Source organism: Lagenorhynchus albirostris, chromosome 1 (assembly GCF_949774975.1).
Source record: "Lagenorhynchus albirostris chromosome 1, mLagAlb1.1, whole genome shotgun sequence".
Classification (NCBI taxonomy): Eukaryota; Metazoa; Chordata; class Mammalia; order Artiodactyla; family Delphinidae; genus Lagenorhynchus; species Lagenorhynchus albirostris.
This window is the reverse complement of record NC_083095.1, coordinates 162,228,306-162,253,332: the sequence shown is the minus strand read 5'-3', so window position 1 is coordinate 162,253,332 and position 25,027 is coordinate 162,228,306. Positions and strand designations below refer to the sequence as shown.

At 39.5% G+C, this 25,027-nt stretch overlaps 1 protein-coding gene and 1 pseudogene across 1 annotated transcript in view; both read right to left on the bottom strand.

Annotated features, from left to right (window-relative positions):
* The window catches only part of HDGFL3 (HDGF like 3), a 73,951-nt gene extending 50,278 nt beyond the window's left edge, over window positions 1-23,673 (bottom strand). Inside the window, exon 1 of the mRNA XM_060157576.1 lies at window positions 23,180-23,673. Coding sequence (XP_060013559.1) covers window positions 23,180-23,263 — 84 coding nt within the window. The 5' untranslated portion in view covers window positions 23,264-23,673. The remainder of the gene's footprint in view (window positions 1-23,179) is intronic.
* On the bottom strand, window positions 2,084-2,681 carry LOC132514507 (low molecular weight phosphotyrosine protein phosphatase-like; annotated as a pseudogene).
* Window positions 23,674-25,027: the final 1,354 nt, after the last annotated feature.

Here is a 25,027-nt window from a genome sequence, read left to right as displayed (position 1 = left end):
TAGCTCATCCTAAGACTGGTTTTAAACCCTTTTCTTAGCTGAGCCTTAAATTTTCTAAATTAAATAAGGGTTTCTGTCTGTCAAAATGGTTAGAGTGAATTCCGTATTTTCTTTCACTTCTCCCTCTTATCCTACGCAGGTGAGTAAAGAGGGCAATGGATTGTACTGCAGTTCTTCCTACTAACTTGCTCTGTAACTCTGAGAAAGTCACTTGGTCAAGAAGTTTAATGCATTTTAGTTTTCTCATCCCTCCCCTCAAAGTAACAACACTGGAAGTTATCTTAAATCTTATGTCTCAGAAGGTACTATCACTAAACTTTCCATTAACGACTTCAAAACTGACTGCAGGGAGGCAGGAAGCAATAGCACAAAATGTAAAGGAAGGTCCATTCAAGATGCAGTGTTCTCTCTCTATAACAGTTAAATTGTGTTAAGTCCTATTACAAATAACAGGACAATAAATAGTTCTAAAAACTACATTTCAATGTCCTATAACCAAAAAAGGGCTGAAACCCAGCCTTTTTGTAAGGAAATGCCAATAAAAAATGTCTCTATTCTCGTTTTCATGTTCCTTCTGGGTTGGTCAGTTTTATTACTTTATTCATTGTTCATTTAGTCTAGCTGCCTTGTTGATAGGAAAATCTTCTCATCACTTTCTGCACACATCTCACTTTTATTCTTTTCCTTTATGCATCTATGGTTCTCTTTCTTAACCTATCTCAAGCTTTTTCAAGGTAAGGTCATGTCTCATTCATTTTTGTAATGTTAAGTCTATCAAGTCTATCATGGAGACTAACCCAGAGTATATACTCAATGAACACTTAATGGGAATATGATGATGGAACACTAGTGTTACCCAATTCACACAGCCCCGCCTTCACAAGGAAATAACTGGAAATTAAAAAGATGAAAGTTTCAATGACAGAAATTAAGAATGTTACACAACAAACTGTTTAAAACCAGGAAGCATTTCTGCTAACCAAAAAAAGTAGATAAAATCTTGAGGAAGTCTGTTAACAAAGAGTGGAATAGGGGAAAATCTCTCAGGGGTGGTCAAAAAACATTAAGCTACATATATACTGTTTATACAATTTACATCTTAAAACAGGAAAGAAAAGTTATGAGTAAAAGGCTGGATAAAGACACAACAGCCAAATCTATACAAAAATAAAAGCATGTTACAAGTTACAAGTACCATAACTTACAAGCTAAAAAAGTATGAAGTGGTAGAGTGGATCATTATACATATATTTTTTGTAATTTCCCCAGTTTATTTGAAAACCATCTTTTCTGACATATATTCATACAAATTTTAGATCAGTCATCTCCAAGTGTACAGAAATTACCTATATTTGACTATAAACTAACCACTGATAAAAGAATACTTAACATATCAATATTTAAGCATTCCAATATAAAAGGACTTTTTCCAACTTATTATTTTTTTCCCACCTAAGCTGATCTATATTTGACATTCAGGTTAATTATCTGCATGTAAAAGCAGGTGCGGTCCTCAAACTAACCTAAGGTAAACCAGCACACAAGTGTCCTTCTTCCCAGACATAATTACATTTCCAGAGGCAAAGTGGTTCAAATGGGAACAAATAAGCTAACTTCCTTATGAAATAAACTAGACAGACACAAACTAAGGAGTGAAGGTGCTAAAGATAAATCCCACAAATCTTCCTCATTCCTGTCTTGTCAATGCACAAGTGTGCACTGTGAGCGTGTATGAACACTTCTCACCAATATCACTGGACACCAGGCCCTGGCATCAAGAGGTAGTGCAGGGCAGGGGGCCCCGTCCACACAGAGGGAAGATGTAGTGCAGATTCTTGGAAGTGTCGATGGGCTCAGATGCTAATGGGCCTTACAGTGATGTTTTACTTCATCATGTTCTATTTTGTTGCTCTACTATTTTGTTTGTTCCACTATTTTTGTAACTGGGGTGAAGTGGGAGGTTCATCTAGTCTAAGAACATTTACCCCATAAACTGCCTGAATCAAAATTTTTATTTATTCTTCCACCAAACACAACAACTGGTTTCCATCTACAATTATTTTTTAAGGTAGGAAACAGTGAGTCAACTGAAGAAAGGGCTGCGGCCTTGGCGAGGGAATGGTGACACTTGTCGCTCCACTGAGAATGCGGGCCTATGGGGACAAGCCTGGGCCACAGCAGGACTGGACCTGGGTAAGTGAACCCTCTCCAGCAAGGCTCTGCAGCACCGCACACACTGGTGGTAGACGGTCTCAAAGTCAGTGTCCTTACCATAATAAGGATCTTCAATAATGAGTTGTTCCTGTGGCTCCTAGCTCCCAAGTGTTCAATTCTCACTCTGCAGTTTTTAACTTGATTACTTTTCCTATTCACATCTCTCAGGTTGCTTTCATCCATACATAGTATATAATCAAAAGTGGCAAAGACTTCTTTGGTAACCTGCCAGGCAACGTGACTCATGGGGATAACCATGCTTCTTCATGCAAGCCTGCCCCCGATAATCAGGAGGGTTTCCTAGTTCATACGTGGACACTGCTGCACTGTTTATCCTCCAAGTATCTGAAATGTTTTGATCAGTTACAAGTTTCCTGAAAACTGTTTCTGCAATGGGTGATTGACAGATGTTACCCAGACACACGAACAGCACTGACTTGGTCACCTGTATGGCCATCTTCCCGTGCACAGAGAGGCGCCCACTTGGATCATTATATTCTGACAAAAGGTACACTACCCTGGAGTTATAAGTCCTAAACATTTATGTGGCAAGTGAAGCCCTGAAATTTCCTGAATGGTCAAAAATATTGTGAGAGATATGTAGAAATATAATAGATATGGTAGCTATACTTCTGCATCTCTAAATATTGACTGCTACAGAAGCCTTCTTTTTAGGAATACAAAGAGCACTTTTAAAAAGTTGATCACGGGGACTTCCCTCGTGGTCCAGCGGTTAAGACTCTGCATTCCCAATGCAGGGGACCTGGGTTCAATCCCTGGTCAGGGAGCTAAATCCTGCATGCTGCAACTAAGACCCAGTGCAGCCAAATAAGTAAACAAATAAATATTTTTTAAAAAGTTGATCACATATTAAAAGAAAACTCAAATTAAAAAATAGTTTAAAAGACTACATACTCTGATAACAAGGTAATCATGCTAAAAAAACAAATTTAAACATTGTATAAAAATTTTTTTTTTTTTGCGGTACGCAGGCCTCTCACTGTTGTGGTCTCTCCCGTTGCGGAGCACAGGCTCTGGATACGCAGGCTCAGCGGCCATGGCTCACGGGTCCATCTGCTCCGTGGCATGTGGGATCTTCCCAGACCGGGGCACGAACCCGTGTCCCCTGCATCGGCAGGCAGACTCTCAACCACTGCGCCACCAGGGAAGCCCTGTATAAAAACTTTTAACCAATGATAATTTCTAAAATTATCTCCTAAACATCTCTTAGGCCAAAAAAGAAAAGAAAATCACAATTAAAATCTATGTTGAAAATGATTATAAAACACCAATTACCCAAATCTACATGTTGAAGCCAAATCTGACTTTAGGAAAACTAGCTTTAAAAATTTTCATTTTCAAAAAAAATTTCAAAGAAATTTCATGACTTTTGAAATAGAAGCAAAGAAAAGTAGTGAAGATGAAATCAGAAATTCATGATGTAGGGGAAAAAAAATAGGAGAACTGATTAACCAAAAAAAAAAAAAAAAAAAAAAGTGAGAAATAAAAACCAAGAGCTAGAGTTTTGGTGAAAAAATGACAATAAAGCTGACACACCTTTGGCAAATCTAAATACAAAATTTTTTTAAAAATATATAAAATTAGTAATGAGATGTAACTATAGTGACTGAGACTAAAAATTATAGTAGAATGATATATATATATATATATAAAATCTACACTAGAAGGTTTACTATATCTATGAAATAGACACTTTTCTAGGAAAATAAAAATGGTAGAATTGACTCAAGAAGAGTGTAATATGTGAATAAACCAATAACCATGAAATTGATTTAAAAGATGCCCGAAAAAACCCTCAAAAAGTTTCCAGGCCTGAAGTGGCTTTAAGGTCTTTCAAGTCTTGGAAATAGACTTGCTTGCTTAACAGAAATTATTTTAGGGACTTCCCTGTGGCGCAGTGGTTAAGAATCCGCCTGCCAACACAGGGTACACGGGTTTGAACCCTGGTCCAGAAAGATCCCACATGCTGCAGAGCAGCTAAGCCCATGTGCCACAATTACTGAGCCCGCATGCTGCAACTACTGAAGCCCGTGTGCCTAGAGCCCGTGCTCTGCAACAAGAGAACCCACCGCAATGAGAAGCCCGCACACTGCGACAAAGAGTAGCCTCCGCTCGCCACAACTGGAGAAAGCGCACATGCAGCAGTGAGGACCCAATGCAGCCAAAAATAAATAAACAAAAATAATTTTTTTAAAAATAGAAATTATTTTAGGGCATCTAAAACTTGGAAAGCTTACCACACATTTTACCAAATCAGCAAAGCTGCGAAAGAAATCAGACAAAAGACTTACTACAACAGACAGAACTGAAAGGAGAATAGGCAATTCAACAATAATAGATGGAGACTTCAATACCTCACTCTAAATAACGGATAGAACAACTAAACTAGACAGAAGATCAAAAAGGAAACAGAACACACTATAAACTAACTAGACCTAACAGACATCTATAGAACACTTCACTGAATAGCAGCAGAATACGCATTCTTCTCAAGTGTACATGGAGTGCTCTCCAGAATAGAACATACATTAGGTCATAAAACATGCTTCAATGAATTTAAAAGGACTGAAGTCATACAAAGTATGTCCTCTGACCACAAGGTAATGAAATTAGACATTACTAATAAAAGGAAATTTGGGAAATTCACAAATATATAGAAATTAGCACACTACTAAATACACAATTGGCAAAGGAGAAATCACAAGGAAAATTAAAATTACTTGTAGATGAATGAAAACATAAACATAATATACCAACACTTATGGGATGCAGTGAAAGCAATGTTTAGAGAGAAATTTATAGCTATGTACACCTATATTAAAAAGGAAGATCATGGGGCTTCCCTGGTGGCGCAGTGGTTGAGAATCTGTCTGCCAATGCAGGGGACATGGGTTCGAGCCATGGTCTGGGAAGATCCCACATGCCGCAGAGCAACTGGGCCCGTGAACCACAACTACTGAGCCTGTGCGTCCGGAGCCTGTGCTCTGCAACAAGAGAGGCCGCGATAGTGAGAGGCCAGCGCACCGCGATGAGGAGTGGCCCCCGCTCGCCGCAACTAGAGAAAGCCCTCACACAGAAACGAAGACCCAACACAGCCAAAAATAAATAAATTAATAAATAAAATTTAAACTGTTGATTCATTCATGTAATTTAAAGAAAAAAAAAGGAAGATCACAAATCAATAACCTAACCTTCTACCTTCAGAAACTGGAAAAAGAATAGCACCAACTTAAAGCAAATAAAAGGAAGAAAAAAATACAGATTAGAGTGGAAATAAGTAAAATAGACAATAGAAAAATACAGGAAATCAATGACACCAAAAGTTAGTTCTTTGACAAGATCAATAAAATTGACAAATCTTAGGCTAGAATGACTAAGAAAAAAGAGAGAAGATTCAAATTACTAAAATCAGGAATGAAAAGAGAACATTACTACTGACCTTACAGAAATAAAAAAGACTATCAGGGAATAGTATGGGTAACTGTATGCCAACAAATTAGATAACCTAGATAAAATGAACAAATTCCTAGGAAGGCACAAACTATTGAAACCCACTGAAGAAGAAATAGAAAATGTGAGTAGAGCTATAATAGGAGATTGAATTATAAAAAAATACCATAAATAATTTAAAAAAAACTACCACAAAGAATCTAAAAAAGCGCAACTCATAGAAACAAGAGTAGAATGATGGTTGCTAGGGACTGGAGGGTAGGGGAAATTGGGAGATGTTGGTCAAAGGATACAAACTTCCAGTTATATAAGATGAATAAGTTTTGGGGATCTAACATACAGCATGGTGATTATAATTAACAATACTGTATAGACTTGAAAGTTGCTGAGAGTAAATCTTAAAAGTTCTCACTACAAAAGAAATGGTAATTATGTGAGGTGACTGAAGTGCTAACTAACCCTACTAGCGTAATCAGTTTATTATGTGTAAGTGTATCAAATCAACACATTGTACACCTTAAATTTACACAATATTTCACGTCAGTTAAATCTCAATAAAGCTGTTTAAAATAAAAAAAAAAACACCCACAAAGAAAAGCTCAGGTCCAGATAGCTTCACTGGTGAATCATACCAAACATTTAAAGAATTAATACCAATCCTTCACAAACTCTTTCAAAAAACAGAAGAGGAGGGAACACTCCCCAACTCATTTTTTGAGGACTGTATTACTCTGATACCAGGATCCCAGAAACAGACATCACAAGAAAACAGAACTATAGATCAGTATCACTTATGACTACAGATGCAAAAATCTACAACAAAAATATAGATCTTCCTCAACTTATGATGGAGTTACATCCCAATAAACCCATCATAAACTGAAATTATCATTAAGACAGAAATGCATTTAATACACCTAACATACAGAGTATCATAGCTTAGCCTAGCCTACTTTAAATGTGCTCAGAACACTTAACATACAGTTGGGCAAAACGATCTAACACAAAGCCTATTTTATAATAAATGTTGAGCATCTCATGTAATTTATGGAATACCATTCTGAAAGTGAAATACAGAATGGTTGTATGGATACAGAATGGTTCTAAGTGTACTGTCTGTTTACCCTAGTGACAGTGTGGCTGACTGGGAGCTACGGCTCACTGCCACTGCCCAGCATCAGGAGAAAGTATCTTACTGCATATCGCTAGCCTGAGAAAAGATCAAAATTCAAAACTTGAAGTGTGGTTTCTACTGAATGTGTATCACTTTTGTACCATCATGAAGTCGAAAAATTATAAGTTCAACCGTCATGTGTCAGGGATTCTATTTCTTATTAGCAAACAGAATCCAGCAATGTATAAAAAGAATTATGCACCATGACCAAGAAGTTTTATTCCAAGAATGTGAGATTGGTTTAACACACAAAAATCAATCAATATAATACACCATATTAATAGAACAAAAGACAAAACATCACATGGTTATCTCAATAGATGTGGGAAAAGCATCTGACAAAATCCAACATCCTTCCATGATAAAAACATTCAACAAACTAGGAATACAAGGAAACACCCTCAACCTGATAAAGGGCATCTATGAAAAACCCACAGCTAACGTCATACTTAATTGTGTAAGACTAAAATTTCCTGCATAAGATAAGGAACAAGACAAGGATGTCCACTTTGACCACTTCTATTCAACATTGTACTGGAGATTCTAGTCAAGGTCATTAGGCTATATGAAATGTAAAATGGTGTAACAGTTTTGGAAAAGAGGCTGGGAATTTCTCAAAGGGTTAAACAAAGAGTTACCATGTGACCCAGCAATTCCATTCCTAAGTACATACCCAAGAGACTGAAAACATTAAATCCACATAAAAAATTGTACACATATGTTCATCGCAGCATTATTTATAACAGCCCAAAGTGGAAATGACCCAAATACCCATCAACTGATGAACAGATAAACAAAATGTGGAGTACCTATGGAATGTTATTCAGACATAAAAAGGAATAAACTACTGGGACTTCCCTGGTGGCACAGTGGTTGGGGATCCGTGCTCCCAATGCAGGAGGCCTGGGTTTGATCTCTCATCGGGGAACTGGATCCTACACGCATGCCGCAACTAAGAATTCGCATGCCACAACTAAGGAGCTAGCGAGCCGCAACTAAGGGGCACACCTGCTGCAACTAAGACCTGGCACAACCAAATAAATAAATGAATATTAAATAAACAATAAATAAAAGGGATAAACTACTGATACATGCTACAACATGGATAAACTTTGAAAATATTATGTTAAATTAAAGAAGCCAGACATAATTGGCCATATATTCTTTTTTTAAAAATAAATTTATTTGGGCTTCCCTGGTGGCGCAGTGGTTGAGGGTCCGCCTGCCGATGCAGGGGACACGGGTTCGTGCCGTGGAGTGGCTGGGCCAGTGAGCCATGGCCGCTGAGCCTGCATGTCCGGAGCCTGTACTCCGCAACGGGAGAGGCCACAGCAGTGAGAGGCCCGTGTACTGCAAAAAAAATAATAAAATTTATTTATTTATTTATTTATGGATGGCTATGTTTGGTCTTCATTGCTGTGCGCGGGCTTTCTCTAGTTGTGGCGAGCAGGGGCTACTCTTCATTGCAGTGCGCAGGCTTCTCACTGCGGTGGCTTCTCTTGCTGTGGAGCATGGGTTCTAGGTGCGTGGGCTTCAGTAACTGTGGCACGTGGGCTCAGTAGGTGTGGCATGCGGGCTCTAGAGCGCAGGCTCAGTAGTTGTGGTGCATGGGCTTAGTTGCTCCATGGCATGTGGGATCTTCCCGGACCAGGGCTCGAACCTGTGTGGTTAAGAATCCACCTGCCAGTGCACCACCAGGGAAGTCCACCACCAGGGAAGTCCAATTGGCCATATATTCTATGATACCTCCAAATGAAATATCCAGAATAAGCAAATTCTTAGAAACAAAGTAAATTAGTGATTGTCATGGATTGGGGGTAAGGATGGATGATGACAGACTGCTTAATGGGTATGCATTTCCTTTTGGGGTGATAAAAATGTTCTAGAATTAGCAATCGTTTTACGGCATTGTGAATATAATAAAAACTACTGAACTGTATAACTTAAACAGGTGAATTTTATGTTACCTAAATTATATCTCAACAAAAAGAGAAATGTATGTACAATAGTCCCCCATTATCTGCAGTTTCATTTTCTGTGGTTTCAGTTACCTGTGATCAACCATGGTCCAAAAATATTTAATGGAAAATTCCAGAAATAAACAATTCATAAGTTTGAAATTGCACGCCATTCTCAGTAGTGTTAGGAAATCTCAAGCCATCCTGGAGTGGGACATGAATTATCCCTTTGTCCAGCATATCCTACCTGTTAATAACTTAGTAGCTATCTCAGTTATCAGATCAACTGTTGCAGTATTGCAGTGCTTGTGTTCAAGTAGCCTTGATTTTACTTAATGAGGGCTGCAAAGCGTAAGAGTAGTGATGCTGGCAATTTGCATATGCCAAAGAGAAGCTGTGAAGTGCTTTCATTAAGTGAAAAGGTGAAAGTTCTCGACTTAATAAGGAGAGAAAAAATACCATTTGTTGAAGTTGCTAAGATCTACTGTATGAAAGAATATTCTATCCATGAAATTGTGAAGGAAAAAGAAATTCATGCTAGTTTTGCTGTTGCACTCCAAACTGCAAAAGTTATGGCCATAGTGCATTATAAGTGTTTAGTTAAGATGGAAAAAGCATTAAATTTATACAATAAGGTATTTTGAGAGAGACCACATTCACGTAACTTTTATTACAGTGTATTGATATAACTGTTTTATTTTATTATTTATTTAATATTTTACCATGCCTAATTTATAAATTAAACTCTATCATGGGTACATAGGTATAGGAAAAAAACGTATACACAGGGCTCAGTATTATCTGCAATTTCAGGCATCCACTGGGGGTACTGTAATGTATCCCCATGGATAAGGGGGGATTACTGTACTGAAACAAAGTAAGGTGTATTCCAGGTATACAAGTACAATTTAATATTTAAAATATATAATTAATAACAAGGCCAAAAGAGAAAACTTACAAAACTATTACAATTTGACAAAATTTAACTTTGACAAAATTTAACTTCCATTCTTGATAATTCTTAGAAAAATAAGAATAAAAGAATACATCAATGGAAAACAGTATGGGGGTTCCTTAAAAAACTAAAAATAGAGTTGCCACATGATCCTGCAATCCCATTCCTGGGCATATATCTAGAGAAAACTGTAATTCAAAAAGATACATACGGGCTTCCCTGGTGGCGCAGTGGTTGAGAGTCCGCCTGCCGATGCAGGGGACACGGGTTCGTGCCCCGGTCTGGGAAGATCCCACATGCCGCGGAGCGGCTGGGCCCGTAAGCCATGGCAGCTGAGCCTGCGCGTCCGGAGCCTGTGCTCCGCAACGGGAGAGGCCACAACAGTGAGAGGCCCGCGTACCGGAAAAAAGAAAAAAAAAAAAGATACATGCACCCCAATGTTCACTGCAGCACTATTTACAATAGCCAAAACATAGAAACAACCTAAATGCCCATTGACAGATGAATGGATAAAGAAGATGTGGTATATATATAGAATGAAGCATTACTCAGCCATAAAATGGAATGAAATAATGCCATTTGCAGCAACATGGATGGACCTAGAGATTATCATGCTCAGTAAGTCATCATGCTAAGCAAGTCAGATAAAATACCATATGGTATCACTTATATGTGTAATTTAAAATATGACACATGAACTTACCTACAACACAGAAACAGACTCACAGTCCTAGAGAACAGACTTGTGGTTGCCAAGGGGGAGGGGGGCTAGGGAGGGATGGATTGGGAGTTTGAGGTTAGCAGATGCAAATTATTGTACATAGAATGGATAAACAACAAGGTCCTACACAGGGAACTGTATTCAATATCCTGTGATAAACCATAATGGAAAAGAATATGAAAAAGTATGTATATATAGGTATAACTGAATCACTTTGCTGTATAGTAATTAACACATTATAAATCAACTATACTTCAATAAAATGAATTTTAAAAAAAGGAATATATCAACATGATGTGGACCCCAGCTGTCATAAAATTTTATCATGTTCTGAAATGTGCACAAATATAACAGTACTATTATAACAATACATAATAAAACCAAGATAAATTTATATATTATTAAGTAGAAATAAAATGACACCAAAAAATCTAAATTAATAATTTAATGTCATACTGTTTTGTTGGAATTACATCCTGTTTACAACATGAATACGCCTCAGGTTCTTTTGTGTTTAGCACTCTTACGCTGCCCTGGGCTGTATAATGAATCAAATTTCACAGTATTTTTCTCTATCAGAACTACCACCAGGCCTCCATTTGCACAGCCCATCTTGACATCATTAGGTGATCAATAAGATGTTAGAGGCAAAGAATAAGGAGCATCTAGGATAATTTGAGGTCTTTGTTTTTGGGGGTGACTGGCTAAATAGTAATCTTTAAGTAAAACAGGAATACTTGGGTTGGGAGGGGTGGCTAGATTACTTTTGATGATGAATTTGTGGTACCTGAGGGACAGCTAGATGGAGCTGTCTAGTAGGTAAACGGATGTATGGATTTGAAGCTCACAATAGTTAAGTCTGGGCCTGAAACAGAAATTTAGAAGAATGGTGGCTTGAAGCCAAAGAAGAACCTGTACAGGTATGGTTAGAGAAGCAGAAGAATCTTTCAAAAGAAACACAGGAGGGAAGTCAAGAGAAGAGAATTTTTTAATAGCAGTGTTAATTTCCACAGAGGCAACAATTAGGATTGAAATGAATTCTATTAATTGGCAGGTGATGGTGACTTCTGGGAGAGGGGTGAGAAAGAGACAGTAAGGTCAGTTATTTAAAGAAGCATGGCTACCAAGGAAAGCAGAGAGAGCAGTGCCTGGAAGATAGGAGAGATTATTCTTTCTAGTCTGTAGAGAGAAAGTCAGTGGAGGGGAAGAGGCTGATGACTTCAAGTCTATGAGAACAAAACTTTGTTTAGGTTACCTCTCTACCCCCAGCATCTATGAGGGTGTTAGTGTTTGGGACATAGCAAACACTCAAAAATATCAATATTTGCTGAATGTTGAATGAAGAAAGGAAAAGGGTGGGGTCAAGCAAGAAGGGGAGGGTCTTAGTAAGGAGGATGGGGAAGAGGCGATGGAGAGGGAAAAAAACATTTTTTGATCATCCGTTAAACTTCAGATTCTTAAAAAAAAAAAAAACAAAAAACCCCACAAAACTTCAGATTCTTTATGTTTAAAATCCTTGAAATAACCCTGAAAAGAAGGCATTATTGTCTCCATTTTACAGTCCATCAAAGCCAAGAGATTAGGTACCCAAGGTCATTCATCTGTTGAGGGATAGAGACAGCAGACACGGCTTTATCTGCACATAAAGCTCCTGCTCTTCCATTGCACCTTGAAAATGAACATATAAAATATGAAAGTAAAATAATTTGCTGAAAATAAGGGGAAAGAGGTTGAGTTGGAAGAGGGTAGTAAAAATATCTACTAACACCTGAGGAGGATAGACAAGGAACTGACCCAGGTCAAGTAAAAGGAGTGATGAGCAGTGTTGAGGACCTAACGAAATTAATCCTGGAGCAGCCCCAGTCTGCATGCCTTTGTGATTATGTCTAGTTGGTCTCAGCAGGAGTTTGTAGGGTGAATGCATGAAAGTGTGCATGGGGTGAGAGCAGTTCAAGTAATCATGTAGGTCTAATTTGGACAAGGAAGGAGTGAAGCCAGGAGGTAGCTGGGATACCCAGAGGAAACGGAGAGGTCACAGTAGTTGGATTTTACAATACTGAATGAGAAGCAATTTTAGTGGCGCAAAGGAGGGGTCTTCAATCACCATCATCTCTATTTCACTTCAACAAACTTCTCTAACCGCCCGCTCTTGCTGAGCTGCCCTACTTCTGTAATTTGCTTTTATGACAATATTAAAAACAAGGGACACATTTGTTCTGGGTTACCTGATCCCTTGTAGTTAAATAAATATTTGCCCCAGACAAGGAGCTTATTAAAAATGAACAATGGAGACCATCAAATTTCATAACTCTATCAAAGGCTCTGTCCTTCACCCGCCACCCCACCTAGCACTAGACAGGGCCAGTGAACAACAGCAGTGACAAAAAGCTGAGCGGAAAACCACGAGAGTTCTTGAATACCTGACTTAACACAAAGATTAACCTAACCCTTTTGTTTCCAGATACTTCCACTTAGTATAGTGGGGCTATTTTCCAATAGAAGTGTACTTATTTTGTGTGAGTCAGTCAGCCAGATGTGAGATATAAAACTGTGCTTACTATAACTTTTCAGAAATATATCTTTTTCAGAAATTGAAGTGTCTTACTATCATCAATATTAGACTGTCTCTTCTAAGATTGCTGTTATCTAAATAGTAGCAAGGAAATCTTTTTGATTGGACAAAAGTGATTGTAAAGAAAATACAGAACCATTAGAAATGTGGTAGTCCCATGACTTTACATCCACCTCAGAGGGTACCACAAACCTACCCCACCTATAGGTTTTCTGGACTTAACAAAAGCCCATATCAATCCCAGTCATAGATAGCCTGATACCTCCACAGTCTAGTCTCAAAAACCCAAGAAAACCCCAGAACCTCAATATTATCAGCCAGGGAACACTAGATAGTCAGTGTTTATCACTAACTAGTTAGCAAATGTATGAAGCTTATTACCCTCAACAAGCCATATGTATGAAACTATAATTAGCTTCATAGAGAAAGCTAAGAAAGTAGTAGGTATATTTGCAGTTCAAAGAATAGAAGGAAAATGAGAGTAGAAATATTTGATCTGTATACCTTTGGAGATCAAGTAAAACAATGGCCAGGGTGGTTAAGTGTCCTAACATAACTTTCATTTCTTATGTTCATGTGACCTCCATGTAGGACTATGGCTACAGCAGAATAAAAAGCTCAGGACTATTAACTCATCTCAAAAATCCAACTACTGTTCTATATAAACATATATAACTCACATAGATTAATTTCCCTTTGGCCTAACAGACCAGACCAGTACTTTTCAAACTACAGGTAGTGAAATTGATTTTGTGGGTTACAACCTGATTTTATACAAAATGAAATATAAAAACATCAGGATGCATCACATATAGTATGATGTGGTGAAAATCTTTTTCTAGTGTGTGTGTATGAAATTAATATTTATTTCCTATTGTCAGTTACAGCCAAAAAAAGTCTGAAAGCCACTAGACTAGACTGCAACAGAATCAATCAGCAACCATGACTCATTTCCAAGGTTTAAATACTTTTTCAAAATTATTGACTTAATCCTCATGTAGCAGTCCAGTGAAGGAGATAAGAACAGTTATGCCTTGTTTGAAAATAGCTGGTCTCATTTTGAAAGTCAAACAGAAGTCTTGAGGGAATTAATTTTCAATCCATTTAACATATGCTAACTCCAAAAAAAAAATGAACTGAGAATTCATAACACTGCTCCCTCTAAATATGCATTTCCTCCAAAATTAAAGATGCCATTAGTACAAAAGTCTACTTCAGTGACAAAAAGGAAGAAAAGCTCTAAAGTCATGGGTTTATTTTTTGACATTTTTCCCTAAATAAAAGTTTTTCAATCTCTGTGAAACTCATTTTTATATTTGCTAACCAGTACTGAACCTAAATGAACCCATCACTTACAACAACTCTCGTCTTAAACATATTTTGATAGAAACTAAGAAGTTACTAATATGTTAGTAAGAACTACCCAGTCCACTTTTGGAGAGCCTTCGAGACTCTATAATCAGGCTTAGGGAATCCACTCAGAGCTTGAGTTTCAGTGATCAAGTGGGAGGAGTAGTTGATTCATAGGCACCATTTAACTGCCAACGAAGTCCAGCTTAGTTTGCCCCCAAATCCTGAAGCTATGTGGACCCTCTAGAGATGGCTCATCACACTCATAAATCTGGAGGGGTAATATTAATGGGAAGTCCCTACAACTCCCAGAGCCTAAAGCCAACTCACTATTATAAAGTCACAAGGAAACTGCTGAAAGACACACTTGCCAAACCACAAAAACATTTACTGAGACTTTACTAGGTCCGGTGTTTCTAGGAGGTTAATTATTAGGTACTTAATTAGCAAACACTTTCTTCATGTATATTTTCACATTTGATTACTAGGAAAAAGGGTGAGACTAAGAATTATCACTCTCCCTGTTTTACAAAGAGATTGTAATAAAAAAAAGATGCCCAAACCTAACAAACCAAGAGAGTGGTAGAATGAGGTGCTTATCTTTTAACTCCTGGTCTAGTTGTCTTTCCGGACATGGCAGGAAGTCTTGCTCAGAAATCTGGAGGATGTCACTCTAAATGTCTGAGCTCACCAATCATTGGATTATTTCACTCTTTTTAACCTCTAGGTGGCTCTCTGTGACCCTACAGATAGTACTTACCTGACTGACTACAGCAAATTCTTATCAAGTAAGAAGATATAGTAGAAAAATTCAATTACTACTTCCATTTTAATCAGCTGAAAGGAGATTACATATACAAATGGCAGTGATATACTGTACATAGAAAAATGCTGTTACAGAGATTGGGAATGCAGTAAACTGGCAAGAAGTTACACAGGCTAGTAGTAGTAGTTCTTATGATTTAGCTTCTAGGCTCTACTGAACCAGTAACTCTTATAACTACCCTACTTGATGTTCAAAGTAGATGTGTTCTCTCACACATAAAGGTTTTAGAACTTACACTAAGTCAACATCATGCTACTCATTCAGAATTGATTTTAACGGGTCTCTGCTTTCTTTAAATGCACAGCTAATACTTATTTTTATATTGCCCTGTGTCAAAGGACTTTCAAAGAGATATAGACTAAAGATAATATAATAAATGTTACAATAGTAAATGTTCTCTGACTGAAGATTTCCAGCTTCACAGAAACTTGTAGCCCTACAAACACACATACATGTATGTTCTTTTTACATACTGCCAAATGCTTCTTTAGTCCTTTACCTAATCTGATATCACATTTCTTATGTTCTTGTGGCATTCTTAATAGTCGGGGATTAAGACAATTAAGTTGTCTTTAGGTGAATTTCTTAAGCTAAGTCTTGGTTCTCTTATGGGGATATCTACCTCATAGTAGTGTTATTATATATACTCATTCTAACTTGATAATCAAGACACATATACATTATTGATAGAATGTCATATATGATACATATATTCTGCCTAACTTGTAACCAAAGAAATTAATTCTATTAAATATTTGTGCTTATTAAATTGAGAAAGATTTTTAAAAGTTTGAATCATCCACTTTTAATGAATATGTGAGAAAACAAGTATTCTCTTATTCTGGTAGTGGGTAAGATAAGATAGTTAAATCTTTGTAATACAAAGCTTTAAAACATGCACATGCCCCTTGACTCAGAAATATAATTTCCAGAGACTTGTCCTAAGGAAATAACAATTAAGCCAAAAGAATGTTTCTCAGAGTATTCTTTTATAGTATAAAACTGGAAATAAAATAAATGTCTTATAATAGCAAGTAGTTATAATTTATACAAATAAGTCCACGCCATAAATTACCAGATGGCTATTACAAATAATGTTATAAAAACATATTCATTGCCATTGAAAGTCTTCTAAAGATACAGTGTTTAGTGGGGAAAAAAGGTTGCAAAATGTATATATATTACAAAAATTATGTACCTAAACATATAGGTGGATATTCATGATGCTTGTAATTATGTCTAGGATGTTAATCTTTCTACAGTGACATTATTACTTGTGTAATAACTGTAACTCTGTTACACAGCTGAAATTAATATATAACATGAAGGTCAGTCCATTCTCTCTTTTAAATAAGCATAGTTTAAACAGTTTACAGTATGAGCAAATTGTTTTCGGTGCAAGGAACACTATTGACTGTTAAGGATGCTATATAGTCAGTACTTCTATTCTGTGGTGAAGGAGCAATTAAAAAAAATCTAATTAGTTATAGACATTTTAATAAAATAGATTAAAGATGAATTATTAGAAAATTAAAATTAAAAGGCATACAAACCTCAATTTTAAATCAGATTCACAAACAAAAAGTTATTCTATCAAATTGCTAAAAAAATTTCTAAACTCTTGTTCTCAATTTCTATATCTATCTTGTCACTGACAGGTAACAGTCCACAGACCATGCTTTCAGTACTGCTTGAAATGATTAAGAAATCTTTTTGCAGTGGACTAACAACCGTATTAAGTGGACTATATTTTGATCAGACATCTGGAGGCTCTTCTGCAATAGAAGATATTTCTCTAATAAACAGGAATATTTGGGCTCTTGCTCTACTATACTTATTAGTCTATAATGTTTTTCTAATGCTAATAGACATTTTCAACAGTCATATATCATTTTAAACCATCATTTTCCAAAAGAATCAAACACAACCTCATATAGTGGAATTAAGAGAATTAATATTCTTCAAATCATGGGGCAACAAGTAGTCATTAGGGCATTTCAAAAGGGATATGCCACATACACAGATGCACCTGGCTGACGGAAAAGGTAAATGTTGGTATTGAGTTTAAGTTGCCTGTTTGCTCCCAGGGTTAAGCTTAAGAAAATGAGACAGTTTGCCAGTCTCAAACTGGCAATGTGAATATAGTCTCTTGGAGAAAGGTTGAGTGAGCCTGTGCCACTCTACCTGAGGAATGAACCAATGATGCATTTCTGTGGACTCGGGACAAAGTAATAAAGATTATAAACATCTTACTTTATGTCGAGATTAAAAAGAATTTAAGTGTCAACTGATTCTCTGAAAATATGTAGCCTGGTCTGCAGAAATAAAGGTTCACAGTCTAGCAGTTTACTGTCAAAGGCAAAAAAAAAAAAAAAGGAAAGTGCTATGGGTCAGAAACTGAGGATTCCCAACCAGTATTTACATTAATAGAGGATAGGGAAACACTTTATTCAATTACAATGTTTTTAAATTGCTGCAAATTTAATCTGTTGGTAGAAAAACGAAAAAATACACCTAGTACAGTGCCTTACATACGGTAGGTACTCAATAAAAGTTCAATAAGAGTTCAGATCTTTGAACTGTCATAGAGGGGTAAGTCAAATGCTTTATTCTTAAGTTTTAACAAGTGAGAGGTGGAGAGCTAGATCAAAAATATGATGAGCAATGAATGATTTAGCATGAAAGGAATAGAAAGACTCTAGTAGAGTTAAGCAAAAGACAGAGGCAGAATCCAGAACTACAAAGAAGCCTCAAGAGAAAGCTGTGAAGTAGTAAATGAAGCTTCTAAAATAGTCAAAGGAAGATGCAACTTTGTAGGACTGAAGCCTTAAAGGAAAAAATTTCTCACTGAAAGCTAAGAATGGTGAAATTGAATCCATGAAGAAACTTGGAGTATTAGATTCTTCTTTTTCCCCACCTCATACAAAGTGTGTGTTTTTAAAATTGAGGCATTATATACGCAAATTGAGGCATTATATACATAATAGTGCATAAATCCCCAAGTGCAAGCCTGATAAATTTTTACATACGTACAAACCCACATCAAGATACAGAACATTTCCAGTGCCTCCTACCAGTCAGTAACCCCCCCACCACCTCCACCTACCACAAACTGGTCACCATTGATCAGCTTTGCCTGTTTTTGAACATCATGGGATCATACAGAATGTACTGTCTTGTGTCTGGCTTTTTTTTCACTCAACCTTGTATTTTTGAGATTTATCCATATTTTTGTGGGCATCAGTAGTCTGCCCCTTTTTATTGCTGGGTAGTACTCCACTATACAAACATACTACAAATTTGCTTATCCATTCTAGCATTGATGGACATCTGGGTTGTTTCAGTCTTCTGCTATTATGGATAAAGCCGCCATATATGAGCATTACTGTACAAGTCTTTTGGTGGACATAAACACCCATTCTCTTGGGTATATGCCTAGAACAGACTGCCAAGTCACAAGGCAGGCGTGTGTTTAACTACAGTAGATCAGGCCAGTTTTCTAAAGTGGTTATATCGATTTACTCTCCTATTAACGATGCTTGAGAGTTCTCATATAAAGTTGTATTTTAAAAAGCTCTTTAACTGAAACACAAGGGCTTTAAGACTTTGGTTTTTGTATTGCTTTTTGTTTTTCCATTTTTTAGAGTAGGGGTAACATAAGCAGAGTGTTCACACCTCGGGGGATACACAAGATGATTTTAGGGGGTCTGTGAAGAAAATAGTACAACTTCTATCTTAGTTTCTTATTCTTTCGCCTAAAAAGTAAATTTTACTAATATCCAATACATCAATTAACACTAGTGTGCTTATTTACATAATTATATTTATTCACTTTAGGCATACTGTGACTTATTGCCATTTGTGTGTGCCTGGTTGAGTAGAATTATGGAACATCTACTTCTAACAGAATTCTCGCTAAATGAACAAGTGGCTAAAGGAGTCCTACAAAGATGACACTAATAATGTAAGCACAAGCAAACAAGGAAATGGCCAAGCTGACAGTTCTATTCTATAATATCTCTTTAAAAGATAAAAACTGTGACAATCTAGTCAGATCTCACAAGGAGGCAAAAAAATTCCAAAAATTAGTACTTTTTAAAATATAAACCTAATCTAGTACTATTAATGACATTTTGCCAATAAGAATTTTAAAACATAAAATATCATCTATATCATCTGTCATCCCTATTAGTTTTTTTGTATTTATCTTATAATATATATAATAGTACAAAGTACATGTAGATGTAATTTTAAAGTAAATTTACACATATTAGAGATGCATGCTCTATTTTTCTTTTTTCTTTACCAACAAGGTACACAATCAAAAGCCTTCAGAGGGACTTCCCTGGTGGTTCAGTGGTAAAGAATCCACCTTCCAATGTAGGGGACTCGGGTTCGATCCCTGGTCAGGGAACTAAGATCCCACATGCCATGGGGCAACTAGGCCTGCGCACACGCCACAACTGGAGAGAAGAACTAGAGAGAAGCCCGCATGCCACAGTGAAAGATCCTGCATGCCGCAACTAAGACCCTACGCGGCCAAAAATAAAAAATAAATAAAATATTTTTTTAAAATTAAAAAAAAAAAAGCTTCGGAGACTCTTGTTTTAGCATAAGTATTTTTTAGTATTAAGCTAGTTAATCCTTAGGCATAAATGAACTTCTAATTTTTAAAGTCATATACAGCAAGTATACTCCATTAGAAACAGCCAGTTGCTATTTAATGTTAAAATAATATATCTGAAAAGGGAGAAGGACAAGAATCAACTGGGAAGAGGCATAAGGGAACTTTCTTGGGTACTGGTACTGTTCTGTCCCAGTAGGGGCTAGCATTACACCAGTGTATACATTTGTCAACTCACTGAATGGTACATTTAAGGTAAGTGCGTTTCAGTCTATGTAAATTTTACCTCAAAAGGAAAAAAAAGAATCTATTAAAAATATTGATCTCTAGTTAATGAAATACATTCTGGAGTGTCTAGGAGTAAATTATCTGCAACTTACTTTGAAATGCATTAAAAAAAGATGGACTGCTGTATGGATAGAGGGATGAATATGTGAACAAATAGGTGATACAGACAGTATAACAAAATGTTAAGTGCAGAATCTAGGTGGTAGATATATGGCTGTTCACTATACAATTTTTAAAATTCTCTATATGTTTGAAATTTTTCATGATAAAATGCTGGACAAATAACAAATCTATGTAATAGCTGAAAATTTTAAATAGTGTAGTGATACAGGGGAAAAATTAGAAATTCAAAAAGCAAAAAAGATAGGAGCATTCAAGTACTGCTGCTTAGTGCTTTTACATACACTAAATCTGTGAGGTGAGAATTATCCCTATTTTACAGACTAGTAAACTGAAACTTAGATTACAGAACACACCCTGGGCACAGAGTGTGAAGCTCAGCCAAAAGCTGAAACCAACCTGATCAAATTTACTAGATGTCTGAATCCTCTAGGCTCACATTCCTCACAAGGGGATTCCTAGGACCAAAACAAATGTCTTCTTTACAGCAGAGAAGTCACTTCTCCATGCCACGTGGACCAGCTCTGACCATCAGAAAGCTCCTCCCCATAGCCTGAAGAAATGTTTCCTCCATGTTCTCCCTCCTATGTTTCATTCCTTATGGCCATATATTGATAGAATCCCAACATGGCTGGCCTTCATATCAAGGGATAATATTTGAAATTTAAATAAGTAGGATTCCCCCCCCATACTTGATAATATCATCATCTACAAAGCTATAGCTAGGTGTAAAGTGGGGATACTATCTCACAGAATTGGGATGAAAATAAAACGAGAACACTGACACATTCAACTGTAACAAAGAGTAGGGACTCAAATATCTTTCTTCTTTTTCTAACCTTTACCTTTCTTTGGAAATTACAACATGCCACTCACTATAAAATATTTTTTAAAAATTAGAGAGACTTAGGGCCTTCCCTTGAGGAGCTCGCGTTAAATGTGAACAGACACACATTTTTCCCCCTGTATTTACTGTATCTTATCTAACAATGTAATTGATTTTATTTCCTCATTCTATTTTCCATTTTGCCTTGGTTTGGAATTATAACTCCTAGGAATTTTATGTACAATCAAATACACAACTATGACTACTTCTGCAGCATTTTTTTGTTTCAAAATTACTACAGGTGGCCAACATATGCAAGCAACATGTTAATGAAATTTTAAGTCTATTTTCTTTTTGACCCTCAGGAGATATTTTTCAGAGGTAAGATTAAAGAAAGCCATTGTGTTACAAGAAAATGACCAACTGGTGATGCTAACTTTCAATTCACTTTTAACTATGTATAAACATATGTGCCCTATAGCTGTTTATTTCTTACTTGATGAATATACTCAAGGGGTTCCCTAAAGGACTCCTAAAGTAACAAATCTTGCCCCAAAACATTATGGCACTGTAGTAGGAAAAATAACCCATTATTCCACCATGAAAACTTTGCCTTACTTAAGGAAAACCTACAGTTCAGATGTGGAGAAAAGTTATTTGCACAGCCTCACGAAATCTGAATAAGACTGTTTTTTCCCCTTGAAATCTGAGGTTGTTAGTGTTGGAAGGAATCCTAGAGATGATCATTTTACAGTTGCAGAAATGGATATTCAGACAGTTGAGATGATTAGCCCATAACAGAGTCCAGACCAGATGCCAGGGTCCCCCAATTCCTGACCCAGTGTTCTTTCCATTTTACAATCATGACAAACTAAAAACAAAAAAAGTGATTATGTTCATCCATTACTTCAACTTCACTAAATTTCAGTCTGGCCACCCATGATGTCACTTCCTTTTGTGAATGGGTGTATTTGGGGGAGGGGAGAATCTCAGTACCTTCACTTGCATATAATACAACATATTTAGAGCCTGCACTCATATTTATGCCACTATTTCCCATGTCTACTTCTATTCCTCAAGTTTACTAACATAATCTTCAACATGCTTTGACCCTCCTTTTCACTGTTTCTTATTTCAAGCAATTAACTGCCAACTGTTATAAAATAAAAGTAAAAGATTTATTTTAAGACACAAAGCACACATGTTAGCAAAGGACCTAATAAAATTTAATGTTATGTATTACACGCAGATGCTTTCTAGAGAAAGAGCCCAGCGAAAACCCTGCTACACAGAAAGAGAGCGCTATTGTGGACTGTTGTGGGAGGCCGAGGATAAGGTCTGGGATCTGACCTAAAACAAACATGGAGGTGAAAAGGCACGAGGAGCTTACAGGACACACCAGCCAGTGCCAAGCTGCAAGCTCCCGGCTATTTGGTGTCGGTTTAAAAGAACCATGGGCACCAAGGATGCACATACCCCAGGACAAGGATAGGGCTGGCGGGGCACCTGGAATCGCGCTCCGGGAAAACTCAACAAGTCTGGAAGGCGAAGGATGCAACGAGAGACGGATGAATGACTGCCAAGAGGCTCCTGCTGGCTCTGAATGACCACTACCCCTTTCCAGGATTTGCGCCGCGGGCACCCGCCGGCTCTCCGACAGCCATTTGCACTACGCTCCCCTACGTACCCCGACGTTCGCCCGGGACCGCGGTGTCTACCAACGACCCTGCCCGGAGCGATGGCTCCACTCCAGGCCCGCTCCCCGGCGGCGCGGGCTCCCGGTCACCACCGGCTTTCCGGGAGGAAGGCAGCGGCGGGCCTGCCGGGGCCGGAGCCGCCTTCGAAAGTGGGCGGAAGGATGGCGGCCCTCGCGGGGTGCGGGCGCGGCCCGGAACCCTCGCCTCCGGCGCGGCCCCGTCCTCCCTGCGCAGCGCCGCCCGCGCCCTCAGCCCCGGCCGCAGTCGGCCACTCGCGGCGGGCTCCGCGCTCCGGGCTGAGGCGATGGGGAAAGGGGGCGGGCGCGCCATCATGAAGGGGAAAATGGTGGGCGGGCGGGCCCGCGCGCGGCCGCCGTACTCACCCGGGCCGGCCAGTGCGGGTAGCCCTTCATCTTGGCGAAGACCAGGTCGCCCGCCTTGTACTCGCGGGGCCGCGGACGCGCCATCCCGGCCGCTCCCCTTCCTGGTCGTCCTTGGGCGCCGCGAAGATGCCGGGAGGCCGCCCCCCCGCGGGCCAACAGACTGCGCCGCGCTCCCCGCGGGCCTCGAGCCGGGCGGGCGGGCGGACGAGCGGCCGCTCCGACGAAGGGAAGCGGCGAGGCGGCAGCTGGGGCGAGGGGTGGGCGGGGGGCGCAGCAGGCCCGGCAAATCACCGCCCGGCAGCGGGGGAGGGGAGCCCCCGGCCGCTCGGCTCTCCCCGCGCTGAGGTTCCCCGCCGCCGCCGCCGCCGCGCGCTGCTCACAGGCGCCGCGTCGCCTGCCTCATGCCGCCGCCGCCGCCGCCGGCGGCCTCTTTCCTGGGCTCCCGGGCGCGACGCGAGCACCGGGCCTCGCGCCTCCTCCGAATTCCTCCTCGGGCAGCGACCGCAAACACGATCTTATTATTGTTCTCGCGCGCGCTCAACATCCCCCCCCCCCACCACTTCCCGCTCCCCACCCCTCCCCTCCAGGGCCGGCCGGTTAATTCCTAGGTACACGGCCGGCTTTCGCGCAGAAACCGCGCGCGCCAGCCCGGCTGCTCGGCGGGCGGGCGATGGGTGCGTCTTCCCCCAGCACCGAAGCCCGCGCCGGGCGGGCGGGAGCGCCTACTCCAGAGGCCGCCCGCCGCCCGCTCTCTTTTGTTCTTGGCCCGGAGCTGCCAGCCGCAGCCCAGCCAATCACCACCTGGCCGCCCCCCTCCCCACCAGTCCGCGCCACATCGGGGGCGCTCCCACCGGCGTCCCCAGTCCCACGGCCACCTCCTGCTGACTGGTCTCCCTCCCGGCTCCCCGCCGCGGGCCGCTTCTGCGAGTGCTCTCGGGTGAGTGGGGCACAAAGGCGCTCCAGGCCGGGGGCCGGCCGCGCGAGGGGACCCGCTGCCCAGAGCATCAGGCTGCTGGAAAGAGCACCGCTCTGGAGTCAGCGACCTTGTTGGGGGTCTCACCCTAGGCCTGCCCTTCACAATGCGGTGTGACCCACCCAGGGCAAGCTGACCAGAGTCACCGGAGGTTATCTCATTTGCCAAGGGGGACAGTCGGGATTCGAACACGGATCTCCATAACTCCAAAGTCCGGAAGCGGTTATGCTTTTCCATGCGTGGGCCTTATAGGCCTGTAGTTTTGTGAAAGGGACTTATTCTGGCAGGTCACTCATTTCCAGTCCTGGCAACATTTTGGACAAAGTTTTTTTGAATCTCCCCAATGAATGCTGCCTCTCTCATCATTCTGAAGCTCATCTTTAAGAGATCAGCTGACGCAGCTCCTGAGCGTAACGGACTTTCTGTGGTCCTCATCTTGACTCCTTGTTTGTGTCTGTCCCCTTTTCTAGGCTTTCTTGCCCTCTCCCCCTTTTATAGAAGCTACAGTTCCTCCCAGCATTTGCCTTCCTCACTTGCTGTGTAGAATTGTGTGTTGTGTTTTAACCCCTGCTCGTGTTCCTCTAATGGCGCTTTAAATTCTCTAGGCTTCCTGTGGATTGTTTCCTTTAATAGTGCTTAACATTACCTACTAATGCATCTCCTTACTACTTGCATCTGGTGATTTTCCTTTTTAGATATTTACCCTTCCTCACCAGTCCTACAGGTTCACCTTTTCCTGTTTTCTCACTGTAGACTAGTCTAGGTCCTTTTGCCTCTGTTGCAAGAGCCTGTGTAAGTCTTAGTGCCTTTGGGCTGCTATAACAAAATACTGTAAATACTGTAGACTGGGTGACTTATAAACAACAGAAATTTAT